General features: G+C 39.8%; 2 protein-coding genes across 3 annotated transcripts; one reads left to right on the plus strand and one right to left on the minus strand.

The window, feature by feature from the left end:
- The first annotated feature begins 4,351 nt into the window (after positions 1–4,351).
- On the plus strand, positions 4,352–12,106 carry acp1 (acid phosphatase 1). 2 transcript variants are annotated; one of them, XM_076083820.1, is made up of 6 exons: positions 4,352–4,436; positions 4,885–4,958; positions 5,392–5,505; positions 9,117–9,178; positions 10,131–10,236; positions 11,771–12,106. In XM_076083820.1, exons 1-6 carry the CDS (start codon positions 4,394–4,396, stop codon positions 11,846–11,848), a joined length of 477 nt encoding a protein of 158 aa, XP_075939935.1. In that variant the 5' UTR covers positions 4,352–4,393; the 3' UTR covers positions 11,849–12,106. The 2 variants fall into 2 exon arrangements, with proteins under 2 accessions (XP_075939935.1, XP_075939934.1); XM_076083819.1 differs by lacking the exon at positions 5,392–5,505 and adding an exon at positions 5,577–5,690.
- Positions 12,107–15,282: 3,176 nt separating this feature from the next.
- Positions 15,283–16,792, minus strand: alkal2a (ALK and LTK ligand 2a). The gene is made up of 4 exons (XM_076083822.1): positions 16,300–16,792; positions 15,708–15,761; positions 15,459–15,539; positions 15,283–15,347 (listed from the first exon to the last, which is right to left on the minus strand). Exons 1-4 carry the CDS (start codon positions 16,589–16,591, stop codon positions 15,283–15,285), a joined length of 492 nt encoding a protein of 163 aa, XP_075939937.1. The 5' UTR covers positions 16,592–16,792.
- Between the last annotated feature and the right edge of the window lie 580 nt (positions 16,793–17,372).

A 17,372-nucleotide genomic window follows, 5' to 3' on the forward strand; every position in this document is an offset into this window, starting at 1 on the left:
TGTGGTTTGAACAAACATTCAAATCAGTTATTTCCAAAGTGTGGGTAATCCTTAAGCGTACGTTCTTCCCAGGAAAAAGATTCCATTCAAGCCCATCCTTTGCCTGAGCACGTATTACAACAGGATCACATTACCCCACCCATCCTACGCAAGGCTAGTTTTAACCAAACACAAGCCTGTTCAAAGTACACCTGATACCATCACAGGTGAGAACAGTGAAAGCTGACGGTGCTGCAGAGTTTTTCTTCTCCCGTCCAGGAGGAAATGCGGGCCTTTATCCTTGTTGCTCAATACAGGACAAAATCGTATGTAATCTTCTGCCAAGCGAAATGGTATGTTTTTCCATAGTACTCTCTGCTTTACCGACCCATTTACCAGCAACACTGACTCATCAAAATAGGTTTGCCGCTCACTATAGTGCACATGTTGTGCAATAAATGCTTTCCTCTGCCAATTCATGTAGTCCTTATGTGGCGAGGCTATCAAAACAGTATCGTGCAATTCTAAAGACTCAAAGAGGAAACACATTTGATGGGTTATTACTTCAAGATTTTGGTTTTGTATTTGCTCAGTAACTCATTCCACTCGTCTTGAAAAAACAATGACACTAACTTGATTTTGAGGTTTAATTGGATCCTGAAAGTTACACTCTTTAAAAAGCCCCGACGAAAACACCCTAACTATTAAAAACAATAAAACACTAATTTGATATTTGTGCAATCTACCAGTGGTTCTTTGTCTTGTACGCTTGTCCTATTTTAAGGTTAGCAATACTTAATTGGGTCAAAGCAGCAGTACAAGCAGTTATAATATAAGACAAAAAACCCTGATAGATTCCAACATTCCCACATGCTTGTAAAAATAATAATAACTCCCCAAGGAATAGTACATTTATTTTTGTTTCCTGTATGATGTGCAATTGGACTCTGCTTGCACTTGCCTTGTTGGTCTGCGTAACCAGACCATAATGGATTTTTTTCACATGTGCATATACACTAAGTAACCTAAATAGATACACAAATAAAAACATTCAAATCATCATTGATGATGTCTAATTGTGTACGTGTGTAAGTGTGCGTGTAAACGTTGTAAACATTTGCGGGTGTGGTGTCACATAGCGGTGTCTTGAAGGAGAGCCAGAGCAGCTGATCAAACAAATATGCAACATGTGTGTTATGAAAGAATTGCGACTGATGATAATCGACCAAAATGTGAAATGAAAATCTTGGCAACAGAATAAGAGCTTGCAACAACAGCGAAAATGCTCCATTTCAGCACAGCTGGGCTCTTTCTTCACACACTTTCCACCAAGTGTTGCTGAGTGAGTGACTGCACTTTGGCAACTTTCCTCAGCTTTACCGCAGGCCCAGCAGAGGGTTTTCTACAGCCTAAAATGTGCTCCCTACAGGTAATGCTGCCCCCGAAACCAATCCAAACTAGACCAATGATACAGGAATGAGTGCATGGCTCTGTAGTAAATGTTTCTGATTGATTACATCTGTAAGAGACTATATTTGTTATCTCGTTATTATCTTTTTACTTTTCTTGTCTAAAACGTAATTATTAAATAATATGTATGCTTTGGTAATAATGTAACCTGAACATGCATGTCAATAAAGTTTTTATGAATAGAATATAATTTGAATTAAATGGTGATATTTCCATCCATCTCCTTTCCTTAACAAGTTTCAAAACATGTTCTGAAGCTTTCAAAGGACACGGGCAGATTGACTGAGTGCTTAGATGAACAAGAGAGAAAGAAGCATGACCATGTATTTATGCAACCTTGTATATGTGTTTTTATAATATTCAATGCCAGCACTTCATATGCTTGTTAATGTAAGAGGCCCAACAGAAATCGCCAACAGAAACCAACAACCTTAATGCACTTTTATTGATTCCCCTCAAATCACTGAAGCTCATTTTTCAATGTTTTTACATAATTACCAAACCACATCTGTTTTTTTGTGGTGTTGCATTTATTCATTCTTATGATTTCTTTTGATTGGCTTCCCTGAACCAGACTGAACAGTTCACTTGGGGATTCTGCAGTATTTACTTGTACTTTATCCTTCCTCGACCTCCGCTTCAAATGAATTATGATCTCACGCCCTTGTGAGAAGTTCTCCGATTTTGAGGTCTGGTGCTTAGGCAGAGGTATGCAAGATGTGTTACTGTCAATGAGCACAAGTCATTCTTATAAAAATGTGTATAAACTGGCTTCTTGTCTGAACAGGACTACGAGTCCAAGCTTAATTCAATCGTCTTATATTTACATACATGAAACTTGACCTCGGCATTTAACTCATTTAGGAGCAGTGGGCGTCTGTAAAGGGCTCGGGGAGCAACTTGGGTTCCAGTGTCTTGCTCAAGGACACTTCGACATACGGAATGTAAAGGAGCTGGCGAATGAACTGCAAAGCGTGTGGCTAAAGGAGGATCCGCTCTAACCACTGACGGATTCAAGGATCATTATGCAACACAGAGTTGCACAACGAAATGCAGTCATAGTCCATTTTCTACACAAGATAAATAACAAAACAAAACAAAAACAGTAGTAAACTGTGGTGCATTTTTTTAACTTGCACCAGGAGGAATGTAAACAGCAGCAACAAAAACAATTCTATGGGCAGATATCTTAACCTTAAAATTTGGGAATATTTCCCATGAACTTTAACTACCAAGCATCATTGAAGTAAACACAGAGTCCGCTTCCTCTCGTCCCACTGGAGTCCTGTGCTCTCTCCTGCGGTCTGCCCGTTAAGTGCAGCTTAATCCAGGATGCCACGACGGAGCCATGTCTCTGTGAAGAAGTGGCCACAACAGTCACCAACCTCCCGTTGCTGGGTTAGTCTGATGATGGTCCTGAAAAGCTAAGGGATGACCAAATGTTACATGTGTTGAGTTGTTGTGATATTTCACTGCATAACTGACAGACATATATTGCCATCTAGCCACCTGCATAGCAAAAAAAACTCAAACACAAACATCTGAAAATGTAACACACAAATACACGTTTGCACACACACACACCTGTCAATCTGCCCTCTGGCTCAGGGGTGCAAGAGGAAACACGACTTCAAAAAACCTCCCATGTCACTTTTTTTTAAGTGTTGGAGTTGGAACTAAGTGCAGTGACAGCATTTACAATCATTTGGCATGTGTTCTGACTTATTGGGGAAATCTGTTTCTTCTTAATTGTATAAAAGAGAAAGGGAAAAAACTGGAGGGATGGAGGGGATGAGAGTGAACATGAACACTGTCATCATTAGTCACTTCTCCCCGGGGCCCTCTCACTTTTATGTAATTTGTAACTCATGCTGCTAGTTGGAAAAACATATTCTACAGTTTAATGTGACACTGCATCATCTGCTAATTGTGTTTTTATTGAGTCATTCACAATAATTACCATTCATCATTGAGACGTGAATGAAACTGGCTGACTCAATTAAGAAAAGGCTTGCAAATTATGAAATATAATTGCTGCAGGCATCTTTTGCTGCAGTTATTGTTTGACTCATATGTAAAGCAACTGATAATTGGTGATTATGTATGCAGTGCTAATTACGAAGAATATAAGGTCACCTCCCACTCAATTAGTCTGTGTATATTAATCACAAACTCATCTTACTGTATTTCAGTAAACAACGGTGTTTGCAGGATTACTGCTGCAGTGTTTTTTCATTAAAGGTTTTAGTTTCCTTTTACTTAATCTTTTCCTTTTTTAAGACAGTAACATACTCTTCTTCAATGATCTAACACAGTGAGGAGAATACATTTTATTCACACATGATAAAATGTCAAAATGTAAAACTGCTGTTATGATCAAATTAATGACATGGGTCGCTGGCACCATAAAGCACAGAACACCATTATTTGACCTGCGGTCTACAAATATTATCAGTAAAATGCATTATTATTATTAAAAATAAAAGTACCAGTTAAGCAGAAGAGGAAGGAGTGTTACAATATATTATTTATATTATTGAATTATTATTTCTGATGCATTCATTTGTAAGTAGCATTGTAATGTTGTGCATGGGCAATGTTGATTGTATAGTTGCATACGTGCATCGCATTTTACAAATGACAATGGCCAATAGTTTTAAACTAATTTAAAGTTTAATTTACAAGATAATTAGTAACTATTTGTGACGACTGAAAAATTTATCCGAAATAAGCGTTTGAGAAAATGTTTCTGGTAAACAGTCCATGGTAAGAGAGCACTTCATAATTTTAACAATGATGGAATGTTGTGTTTTACAAATCCTCTATATCTGCAGTATTTTCACAAAATCAATAAATTCCACATTCATTAAAAAGGTTTTCAATGTTTTTGTTCAGGCACGAGTTGGCCACCACCTGCGACGTCATACAAGACCGTCTAAACAACATGGCGGCCACTGGAAAGAAGTCTGTTTTGTTCGTTTGCTTGGGTAAGAGCTCATAACAAGTCATTTTACCCCAAAGAAGCGCATGTAATCCTCATAGAGTGTGAAACAAACATCATATATGACCAGTAACCCGCTAGCTAAGTCGCTGCTGTGAACTTTCAAATAAACGTTTTGTTACAAAAAGCACCTTAATTAGTTAGCTAGCCGGTAACGTTGCGCATTTATGTACATCTGGTGTAAAGCCAGGTGTGATAAAACATCATAGTATCTGAGTAGCTGAGTATCTTTACCTGCGGCCCTTCTCGTTGTATATGTATATCCTCGACTCCTCTCTTCCCCAAACGGGAGAGGCATTTGGACACAGATATTGTACTCTCTTTTGCACTATCATACTATTAAGTGTTACAGTTTTTGGTAAAACTGTTCTTAAACTCCTTTTTAAGTTTTAAAAACATGGCGTTAACATTTGTTGTGTTTGTGGTTTTGACAGGGAACATTTGCAGATCCCCAATCGCTGAAGCAGTCTTCAGTAAGATGGCAACAGACTCTGGTGTTGTGGACAAGGTAATGTCATGATTAATCCATCATTACATCATACGAAACAACATTTATAATACAGGTCACTGACATATTATGTCTACTGACAATTTCTGCCTGATATATTTACAAAGAGAGCTTTTTAAAAATCTTTTCTCTGGGAGTATGTTATGGAGCACAGTTATCAAATAGCACCACAAACAAAGTATCAAGCATAGAATCTAGAATAGAAGTGCTGCACACTACTGACCATTTTCCAAAGCATGCTTGCCCTGATTACTGTTATAAAAGGGTAAGTTCAAATGTTTTAAGTGGTGCAAAACACCCCAACTTTCCCTTTTAACTGATATAAGTGGGAAACTAATGGCAGTACAAATTTGTATGACCCGCCACATATCTGTACGTGAGGGTATGAACCATTTTTGCTGTGCTATTGTTCCCCATGCTCTACTCTGTCTAGTGGAGGATAGACAGTGCTGCCACCTCCAACTATGAGATAGGAAACCCTCCAGACCACCGCGGTCAAGCCTGCATGAAGAGTCATGGCGTGCCCATGCAGCATGTGGCCAGGAAGGTAGGACCACTCACTTCTACATCTCTCTTAGCGGTAGTTAGCGCCCCCTTTTTTGTTCTCTGTTGTTGCAGTGGGTCATAGACAGTGGTGCCACATCTGACTGGAATATAGGCAGCTCACCGGATGCCCGCGGTCTGGCCTGCCTAAGGAAGCATGGCATTGAGACGAGCCACAGGGCCCGACAGGTACAACCAGACGTCCCGTGGCTCCTCTCACCTCATTCATGTTTGTGTGTATGAGTGGGATATTTGTAAGATGACGCCTCCTAGACACCCAGGTGCTGTTAATCTGTCACTTAGCATACTGTAGCCTTTTCTAGTTTAATACAGGTTTATTTCTACTTCAACCTGCAGCTGCATACTAAGCGCCACACGATTGCTCTGTCAAAACAAACACAGGTTCATCTGAACTTCAGCTGAACTGGATGTAAGGTCCAGCCAACATTGCAGATTTAAGAGGAATGTCAAATACCACAAGTCTGTGTAACAACGAAGCCTGTTCAGTTTGCTTGTGTTTCTTAAAATTAAGCTTTGTTGGGAGCCTGTCTTGCAAGTTGGTGGCCTGTTCAGTGCATGTGTAAATTATTACTTCGTTGCCATTTATTTGCCTCCATTTGGCTTCTTAAATGATTGTCACATTTAGAGTGCTTCCACAATATTACATTTATATCAGATATGGCTAAATCATGCCATGTGGGGTGAAATATATGACTTTTTATCTCGTATTTGAATGATTAGAACAGTAGAAATGCCTTTTTGAACAGAGTTGTACTTCACTCTCTCTAAACAACGTTCAGCTGGTTGAGCTTAAACCTCAGATACAGTGACCTCCTGTGATAGCTCGGTTGAAATCCACAGGAGACAGCCGGGGGTTCAACATGTAAGGACACAAAAATAGGTGTTAAAAGATCAAGTGACTTGTTCCAGACAACACAGGTTTAAACTTTGTCTTAAAACATGAAGTGCAGCAACAGCCCTCCATATTTAACTTTACAGCTTTAAAATGTAAAAAAATGTATCAATTAAAAATGGCAGTTTTCATCATTTTACAGGCTTATGTATTTTGCGAAAATGGTGTTATTATGTTGGAAATATATGTTTTTTGTATGAGGCTTGGGCAGTATTTTGGTATTACCGGATACCAGGGTATTCAAAAATCCCGACGGTATGATTTTAAATACCGTCATGAATACAGCCGCTCTGCTTTCTATTGTGCTGTTTTGATGTGATGTATCGTAGTTCACAGTATGCGCCACAAGAGGTCGTTCTCCACTGGGTAAACAGGCAGCTCAGCTCAGAAACATGGCGACTACTAGTGGTGGGGATGATGTTACAGGACGTGTTTGGGGTATTTTGGAATTATTAGGCTTCCAACTACAAAAGCAGTTTGTAGCCACATGATTTTATTCAACTGCCAGTCTGCCATATCATCTCCGTTCAGCCCACCGATGCGTCGGTATCGTAGCTACCCACTGTGTGCGTAACGTTAGCAGTGACGTTACAGCTGTGAACGTAGCGGTGCAGGGAAAGTTAACTTTGGCTCAGGCTCAGGCTCATTTAAGGTGGGCTGACCTTTTTAAAGTGGACCAGCTGTTCTCATTTTAGCGACAAAGCGATCAGGCACCTCTCAGTGAAATATCAGGAAGATATGATGGTATAAAAAAATAGAAACCGCCCACGCGTAATGTCTATTTGATTGTGAACCCATTGGCCAGGTCTGTCTCTATACTGCTCTGTAAAATGATGGCACCTGTGTGCATGAAATATTGATGAAGACAATCTAGCAGTTGTTGTATTGTGTTAGTTTCAAATCCTGAAACAGGTCTGAAATTACAATAACATTTTTGTCCATATAGGGCCTTTGGGCTTATCCTCTGTCTTTTTATGTTTCCCTGAGAGAACTCGGGGGTTTCACCCGGTGCTTGAGATCTTCCGTCTCGTTGGTTTGTCTCTCTGCAAACCATTTGGTCAGATCCTCGTCTAATCTCCTCAAAGCAGGGATGGGGAGGCTCAACCCTTGGCTTAAACCCAGCCAAATCTACACAATGAGCTTTGACAGCCTCTTGCTCTCTCCTCTTTTCTTTTATCACCCTTTTCATTTCTGCCACTATCTTTTGCTCCTACTCTATATTTTCCTCTTCTTCCTCACATCTTTTGGACTGTGTGAACTATGACGAACAAAGATGTTCGTTTGAAAAATAGCAAACATGCTCCAAAGTGATCCATCACTAATTATTTGGAGCATGTGATGCCTTATTCGAAAATTGACAACCCAACATCAGATTTAATAGAGCTAAAATTTAGATTTCATACTCATCAATGTGTTCTAATTGAGTTGCCAATATGTTAAACTGATGACATAATGCAGAGACAATCGAGGAAGGTTGGGGACATCGAAAGGGGCCAGTTGAGGTGGTTCGGGCATCTTATCTTCTTTTGAATTAGCGGACTTTGCTATGTTCAGACTCCCAGCTTGCTCTCAGCCAGATATTATATATATGAATGGCCACAGCTGTTTCTGTGATTGAATATGTCTGTATACCAACGTCTGGAGCATCGCAGGAGTTTTATTCATGTCTTTTGTTCCTCTCTTCTTTCACTCATCTGGCATTCCTATAAACTGATTCTCAAAACCCCAAACTATTCAGGGTGCTATCTGGTTTTCTTCTCGTTCCAATAAACAGTGAACGCTTTTCTTAACACCCCCCTACAAAGTTGTATCCTGAAGATTTCAGCTGTGGTTTATTTGCAACAGCAGGTGTGGTTTAATGCGCCAACAAAAGCTCCTTGAGCAGCTTTTTTTGTCAGAAATACAACAACAACAAAAGAGAACTTTTGCATCTGTTTACAGTGTGGCTAACTGCACTAAACTCAAGTTTTTTTTTTTAACAAATAAGTGAGTTAACAATAATCTGATTTCATACTTCAAACGGCGTAAGAGGTTTACCACATTACAGAAGATCACAGTAACGTCTCCATCAGAGCTAACCGTGGTTACGAATACATTACACGTCACAATAAAAGCCACCCTGTGTTCTGCCAGTTGAAAGCTTTCAATGTGAAACAGCAGCAGTAGGAAATGTGCAGTGACGTAATGGTGCCCTGGGGAGTTTTCTTGTAAACAAACAAAATGTATGTTTACATTCTCACTCTACGTATTCTTGTAGTCTAACAAACATGTTGATTACATTTCTTTCCTCAAAAAACATTTGCAAAGCCGAGATTTTTAAAATCCTGTAGCGTTAAAAAAAACTCCACGGGGAACCTCAAAACAGCTCTTGTACAGGGTTAAGAGAGTGAACAATAAACTGTGAGTCTGATATCAATTAACTAAATTATAAAACACTAACACTGAGTTAGCTTCACGCTTCGTTCCCTGTAAATCCCGACAGCGTGTGAAGACAGAGTCCAGCGCAGGAATGGCGGACTCCGCCACTAACGTTTAGTTTAACATTTAATTCTATTAAAGATTTAAGGTTTATGAGAGCCTTTATTGTTGTTTTGGAAATGATCGGTTCTCTCTGAAGGAGCATAGAGAGGCTCTGCCGTACTGTGTCCCCGTACAAAGCCAGAAGTAATATTTGTTTTTCTTTCCTACATTTCTCCTTCTAGGTGACCAACGACGACTTCATGAGCTTCGAGTACATTCTCTGCATGGACGACAGCAATTTGAGGTACATTTTATTCAGCCCACAGCAGCACGGTTTATTATATCTGTGTATGTAGCTCGCAGGCTGACACAGCTTCTGAAAGTGTCTTGGCTCACCAAAGGAAGCCTGGGATCAAGAAAACATTTGCCTCGAAAGGGGTCAAACTAGGTTGTCCTGTCGTGGTAGGGATCTGTGCTACTCCTTCACATGCACATCAAAATGGTGGTAACATTGAGTATAGCTAACTTGTAGGTGAATGCCTTCCTTTTAATGAGCAATGTCCTTTCTTAAGCTCTTTCCAAAGGTCAGGGGGAGGGATATTTTTTGATACTTTGAACGTTTAGGGATCATTTTGAGATCACATGCCTACGGCAGATCTGATCTGTAAGCAGCTTACTGAGTTCTTTGGATGCCTCGTCTTTGCTCTTTGGGCAGGTTTTTCCCCTTTCGCTCCCACATCGTGTTTTTTTTTTTTTTTCCTCCACAAATGTTAAGCTGACCAGACTGAGAAAATTAGACCCTGTCTTAGACAAAAGGCACTCTGTCCATGTTTAGTTGTCCTTACAAAGCCCATCTCATTGTCGTCACCTTGAAAGCGATTAATAATAGTTTAACCGTCTTTAGTTTTTCATATTATTACTTTAGTTTGAGATTGGCTTGAACAGGTTGAGGTGTTCATTTTCTCTATTCTTGTATTTTTTGTTGTCTGAGTAAAGCTTATACTATTGTTTGTCAGTGCTTTGGAAGGAAGTTAATCACATGGATGTTATTATCATGGTGGTGTTACATTCTCTCCATTATTGGAAGTACATAACACTACGGCTATACATATAGGATGATATGGATGTTCCACCTTATATCTAAATGGCAGAAGAAAAGGGAAGGTTTGGTTTCTGGTCCAGAGGTCTCATGTTGAAACATTCAAGTGTTTTTCTTCTGTTCTCCTGAAGTTACCAGCTTTCTCTTGTCTTCACAGTGAGTTGAACAGAAGATCAAATCTCGTAAAAAACAACCCAACAAAGGTTGAGCTTCTTGGTTCATATGACCCACAGAATCAGCGCATCATTAAAGACCCATACTATGTAAGTATTCAAGTACATTCTTCTGTTCAGCATTTTCAGCCATAATTAAGGCGATTCTTTGATCATCTTTGAACGTTTGATCATATTAATCCCCATTTTGTATCCATATAAAATATGCCATTGAACCCTTCCAGCCCAGTAAACACTACAATAAAGTATTTTAACACAACTGTTATTCAGTTTGCTTGGACAAATGGTTCAGCTTCGTCTGCAGTGCTCACTCATCCCTTTTCTTCCCCATATGCTTACTCTGCAGTTGAAAGTCCTGCCAAATGATTTGGACATTTTTTTCATCTTCTTGGGGGTTATGAGTGAGAAAGGCCAGAGTGGAAGGAGTAAAGTTTTGATTAGTGGTGAAATGCTGTCAATAATATACCGTATAATTTACTGTGTGGTCTTGATGGATGAAGTGGAACAATGAAACGGTCGTCAAGTCAAATTATCAGTGATGAAAGAGGAAATAGTGGTTGACCACAGTTGATGTGACTGTAGTATTTAGTTTCAGAGTTTGGCTTTAAACACCATTTTTCTGTGCGGTTATCAGCAGGAGTGTGTCTGCTGGTAGCTTTTATTCAAAAGAAGGGGATTATTGATGCTCTTTACAGGCGGTACGGTTTGGATACCTAATAGTATTGGATGATGCTGGATCGTGGTCCTTCACCAGCAGCCGGAACTTGACCGTAGGGCGGCTAAATTAATGGAAATGTGTGCTTCTGATCATAGAAACCTCTGCTGCATATTAAATCAAGCGTTTCCTAAAAATGCACGGGATACACGATCTTCACTAGAAGATGAATTGTAATAACTTTGGTCTTCTGACTTCATCTAGCGCCATAATCAGGTCAACATTTTATTGCTTTGGTTTATGACCAAATGCCTGCAAAACTAAATGCACGGTGACATGACGGCAGCCTCACTTGTACTTTGTGTTGCTAATTCGCTACTTAAGATGATGAACGTGGTAAATACAGGCTGCAGCTTTAACCCTTTCACAGCGTGTTTTTAGTTCGGGGGAAGTAAGACGAATAATGTCTGATCCACTGCTCCGTTGTACTTAGCTCCACCCTCTCGTCACTTCTGCTTCCAAAAACACAAGATGGGAATGGCCAAAATGCACTGAACTCAAAACCTTACTCCGCAAACCAACGAGTGACGTCACGGTGATTTCGTCCACTTCCTATAAACAGTCTTTGGGTTAACATTATACCTGCTAAAAATCGTGAAGTTTGCTATGGTTGTAAAGGTTTTTCCATAAAAAACGATCAAGATTTCAGTAAAAGCTTACCGCTTCAAAACGTCAAAATCAGAAAAGTACTTTATTTTTCCAAATTTGAGTGTTGTGCTCAAGCTAACCTGTTTCCTTCACAACAACAATTTCATTTAATGGTTGAGTAAGAAACTAACATTTTATTGTGTTTTCAAACCATTTCACAGAATGTGCCCTGCATATCTACAGCTGTATTTTATCAAATCCAACAGATGTATGTACGTAATTCATTCCATCATTTTATTTTGTCCCTGTTTTATCTCATAGGGGAGTGACGAAGACTTTGAAAAGGTGTACGATCAGTGCGCACGCTGCTGCAAAGCCTTCCTGGAGAAGAACTCCTAACAACATGAGACCTTAAATGATCTTTACTAAATCTGTTGAATTATAAGAGAAAATTAACCAAATATGATTTGACTGTGTCACACAAGCACATGTCAGCACAACCGCTCTTGTGGATGTCATTGGATGACCAGGAAGCGCATCGGTTTCAGTGTTGTAAATGTTACACAAACCACACATTATGTACATTTAGAACGACGCTGCGTGGACAAGTTTGTTGAATTTACGTGATTAATAAAATAAAAAAGAGTGACTATTGGAGACTTATTTTACACACAAATCATTATTCTTTACATTTTGAATATGCTTAAGCGTTTCTATGTATGAAGACATCCTTCAGATGATAGTAGTTGACTGGACATCTGAGGTGTGCAGGTCAAAGGTAATGCCAGCCTAAATCTGTCTGGATATGTTGTTGGACGCCTGATGGTTGGGTTATTTTCTTTGCACTGCGTTTTTGGTATTACAGCTCCTTTTTATCTGCACTATTAACACAATATATTATTAGATTTCAAGTATATCTCATAAATATTTAAAAACAGATATAAGAAAACCCAATCTGTTCCCACTCTTTTCCCTTGACTTCCTGCTGTGTGCCAATCACCACTGGCTACTTGTTAGATGGTAGTAATCCCATGAGGGAGGACTCATCAGCGCCAATACAAATTACCATATGGTGCGATTCATCTGCTAGAGTTGTGGTTTCACCATAGTGAGTGGACATTAAGAAAGGGCTGCATATCATTAAACATGGGTGGACTCAAAGGTCCGTTGAACCAACTGGAGGGTTTCCAAATGTAAAAGAATTTAGTTTTAGGGCGGTTTACTTGTCAAGCAGGGCGTCAACTGTGAAGGAGCTCACATGCGAATCGGAGATTAATTGAGTAAGATTTCAAAAGCAGCAGATGTATCTGTCTTCTGGTCTGGGTGAGTCGAAAAGTGCTTCTTTGAATTTTGGACACAATATGGTCCAATCTGCTTTATTCAGTACTGAAATAAGGCGCATTTGGCAAACATCGTTCCCTAATGCCTGTTATCACAAGCACTGCAAGGAGTGAATATTTCAGACCAAACATCCTGTACAAATCCACTGCGGTTCAAGCAAATAATAGTTTCAGTTAAATATAAGTTCAAATAAGTTCAGTTAAAGGAATAGTTTGACAGTTTGGGAAATATGCTTTCTTGCAGGGAGTTAGATGAGATGATCGATACTTAAAGGTAGGGGAAACGAGTAGCCTGGGTCTGTCTGATGGTAGAATATCCACCTACCGACACCTCTACAGCTCACTAATTAGCATGTTGCATATCCTTTTTATACTTAAAACATGACCTAAAGACTACAGTTTACTTATTCACAGGGGCTTATGTTCCAGACATTGCCCTGGATAATCAGGTTACACAGTGAACAATGTTCATACTTTTGGAGTATAAAGTAGTGGCAGTGAAAAATGTTTAGTGTGAAGTCTTTGTATAGAGTAATTGTCAAATTTCAAATAACAATAAAAACACAATTTCACCAGTCAAGGGGGAGAATAAGTTGTTTTGGAATTTGTTGGACCGGCCCTTTTAAAATGAACTTTTTTCCTGTTTTTATCGTTGCTGATCTGCAGCGTGAAGTTCACCGTAGTCGCGGGACTCGGTCCAGTCATGTGGTCAATCAGGGAACATTCCACATTTCAAGAAGGAAAGTATAGAAAACGCTGCACCAGAAGACAAGGACAACTCATATTCGTACCAATCTTATAATTTATATGTGTATTTAACAGCCATTTCATGAATGCAGTCACTTTAATTTATGGTAGATAGGTGGATTCCTCCTATGCTTTACAGTATGTACATATTTCTCTTGTTTCATATGGCCTATAGTCTGTACAGGGAAACCTTATGACAACTCAAATATATAAATATAGCTTTTAGATCCACAGGAGGGCTGCGCTTACAACCGCCACTTGCTTTGTTTTTTCTCTCGCAAAGACACAGAGAAACGTCAATGCAATTAATAATTTTATCACAGTTCTTTCTCAGTGTGAGCACAAGTGGGTGAAACTATGCCGTGACTGATGCCCGGGGTTTGTGAGAGCTTATTGTCTGCGTAATGGGTATGTGCAGCAGTAGAAGGGATGGGCTCAACCCACAGCACTCATACGGACCAAACCAATCGCAGAAAGCAAGTCATATAAAATATATCTTACATTTGGATTTTGCTCTCTTCTGAAAGAAATTAAGAAAATAAAAAATATGGAATCCCTTTTTGTTTTGTTTTCGCAACATCTTTTTTGGATGCCAGCAGGAAAATAGGCCCCGTGTTTGTTTCTCTCAGCCAGTTGTTTCTTTCTTTCTCCACTCCTCAGTTTCACCGTCTTTATCTTGGTCTGGTTTTGTTTGCTGATTGCCTCCGTCGTGGTGACGGACATCCATCGAGGCGCAGCCAGAGTGGTGGGAGGCATTAATCCACGCGGTAGCAGAGCAGACCTCAATGATGGGGCAATACTGTGCCTAATGTCAGTTAGGGCTGCTCAGAGTATTTTAGGCTTCCCTCTCACTTGTCCAAGGCACTTATTCCCCAAGTTTTCTTTCTTGTGGAGGACTTGTTTGCGTTCAACCTGCAATGAAGAGGAAGTGAAATTCAGCACTGTCTCCAACTTGGCAGCCCGTAGCAAAATATTTGCTTGCCAAAAAGAATCACAATAAATCACGAAACTACCACTGTGCTGCTGCTGAGGCATGTGTGTATCGGCACAGCACACATATCACCACGGACATGCAGCTGTGCTGCAGACCTGACCTGCACAGGATTCTGTCTTAAAGCAGCAATACCACAATGTGAAAATACTGCATTACAAGTAGTGTAGAATGGCCCCTTTTGAACTATCGTATTATTGGATTAGTGTTATTTCAAGCGATGCCAAATTTTTGTAAAGTGTTCGTGTTTAGTATAAAAAATAGTAATCAGCAAAGCAACTAACAATATTTCCCCCAGAAATATAGTAGAGAAGAGGTATACATACATTAATTAAATGGAAATACTCAAATGAAGTACAAAAAGTGCCCCCAAAATGATGTAAATGACCAAAAAATATATATATTTTTAAAGTTTAATAATTAACACCTACAGTGGGAATTGTTCTGCATTGAGTAGTTTCGCTTTGGATTCTTTGAGTATTTAGATGATACTTTTACTTTAACATTTCCAAGGAAGGACTTTTACTTGTATTGCTATTTGTACTCAGGTTGATGACCTGAATACTTCTTCCACAACTTCCAACTTGTCACATATATCTTTTGAAAAGTATACTCTGGCCTTCCTGGATATATCTAACAGGTGTAAAACACCATCCTTTCAACCATATGTCCTCTATATGCATCTTATCTTTAACCCTAAACAGCATGAAGCATGTTTGATTTAGAGGAGAGTATGTTACAGTACCTTGTGTGTGCTACCCCTCTGTGCACTGTCGGCTGCCAGCTAGTCTTGCGAGAAGCCGAGCACATCTTTTGAAGTCTGAGAAGAGAAGATTAAAAGGAGAGACCTGCGTATGAGTGGATGCTTTTCACACGGTGTGATGACATTGGACTGACAAAGAGAGACATTCCTCTGTGTGTAGGAGCTTACAATCAGGTATTGTGCAGTCTCTGGTGTGGTGGTAGAGTCTGTACACATGCTTCCTGCACTTGGGACTGAAGTAAAGCGGACCTGAAAGGGAAGACAGCAGGCTGTGAGAACATTTCCAGCATTATACATGTTTTATAGCCAATACAGTATGTGAGGCTATCATTCACTTTTCTTATATTATTTTTCTTTCAGCCATCCTCCCTGCTCTGTTTCTTGCATAACATGCCAGTGACACAGAAGTGGCCTCACCTGTTAAATGTTTTAGGAATTTCTCCTTCTTTCTGAGATCTCTGGGGAATACGACTGTGGAAAGAGAGAAGATGGGAAATAAGTTTCAGGTTTACATAGCTGCCTTTAAATAGCACAGACATTTGCCTCTTAAAAAAAAAAAAAAAAAGACTAACATTACTTTACTGGTGGGTATTAATCCCATCACCTAGAACTGGGGTGATTTTGTCAATTAAAACCTGGGTAAACTTTGATATCCAGTGAGAGGCCAACGAAAACAAAGAAACGGGAAATCTTTATGAGTGAAAAGCATATTTTCTCACTTACCTCCGGTGGTATCTAGCCATGCAGATGCTTTTTGTTTAATTTGTTTCCAGATTTTTAGATTTCTGCCTCCGACCAAATATCTGCATTGCTAGATAGCACTTAAGGTCAGTTGTGTTGAGTTAAATGTGGTGCAGTAGCCATTTAACTTTATCTCGTGTTAGTTCCATCAGTCTATAATGATTTTGCTGATTAGTATTATTCCAGTAGGCTACATCCTTCATTAGAGGCTACAGCATCCTCTTGACATCCAACATTAGGGTCCCGCCCAGACGATAATGTCACTCACCGACAACCTGATCGCCTCTGTCTGCTTTCAATTTGTTTAAATCCTTTGGTTCCACCGGAGAGCTCCTCGTCCGTGATGTTGACGGGGCTTCCCTGTTCGCGCTGTGGCGACCCCGGCTCTGCTCCACGTATCTCGCGATCTCTATCATCGGCCTCAAGTCCTGCTGCGCCTCCCTGCCGGCTGCAGTAGCAGACGATGGGGCCGCCGAGGGCGCGCTCTCGCCGCAGTGACCTGTCAGCGTGCACATCAGTAGCACCAGTCCCATAGTGACGTGCTTACGTAGTCCGCTCATAGCTCCCGTGGAGAGAGAGAGGAACAAGTGAACTACTTCTCCAATCGCCTCTGGGGGGAAAAGTTGAACTGTAGACCTGCAAGAAAGATCGATGCATGAATGTCAAGATGATGTCAGATTCACATTGCACCCGCTGGGAACATGCATGGCGAAGGAGTATTTAAACTGATGACTGATGGACCAGGCTTGTCCAAATGCATCTTTCATTCACAGAAAATCACAGTTGGAATCATTTGTCAAGTAAATAGACCTATCACAATGTTCTTACTTTGTTCCGTTAATCAGTCTCTAAACTATCTTCTCTCAAACTTTTGTGTCACACATCCCGCATCATTGCCTATTGTTATCAAAGTATTGTAGTTCAGACAATGTTGCTATACATTATTTAAAATCGTTAAAGAAGTATTAATACTATGTTGGCCATAAACCAATAGAAGTAGGCTACAAGTTCATAAGTATTGTGGCTTAGGTGTTTTATTTATTTAAGGAATTTCGAGATTAATTTTTTTACAAAAGACAGTTAAGAACAAATTACAAATACAAAAGACCACACGAGCAAGAGCATCAATACGTTATATAACAAAATATTGCTTATGATTAAATAAATATGCCTAAGTGATGGGATGATAAAAATGCAATTACCTTTGGGCCGATACAGCCTTTTCAAACTGTGTGATAAGGTTCCGTGAGTCCAAACATGGAAATATAGAACTGTGCGCAACTTTTGGTCCTTGCTTTTGCTGCTCCAAAAAATATGTGCCCTTAAAGTCTGTTCTTCTGT

This window comes from Anarhichas minor, unplaced genomic scaffold (genome assembly GCF_050575085.1).
Source record: "Anarhichas minor isolate MPS153535 unplaced genomic scaffold, ASM5057508v1 ptg000136l, whole genome shotgun sequence".
Lineage (NCBI taxonomy): Eukaryota > Metazoa > Chordata > Actinopteri > Perciformes > Anarhichadidae > Anarhichas > Anarhichas minor.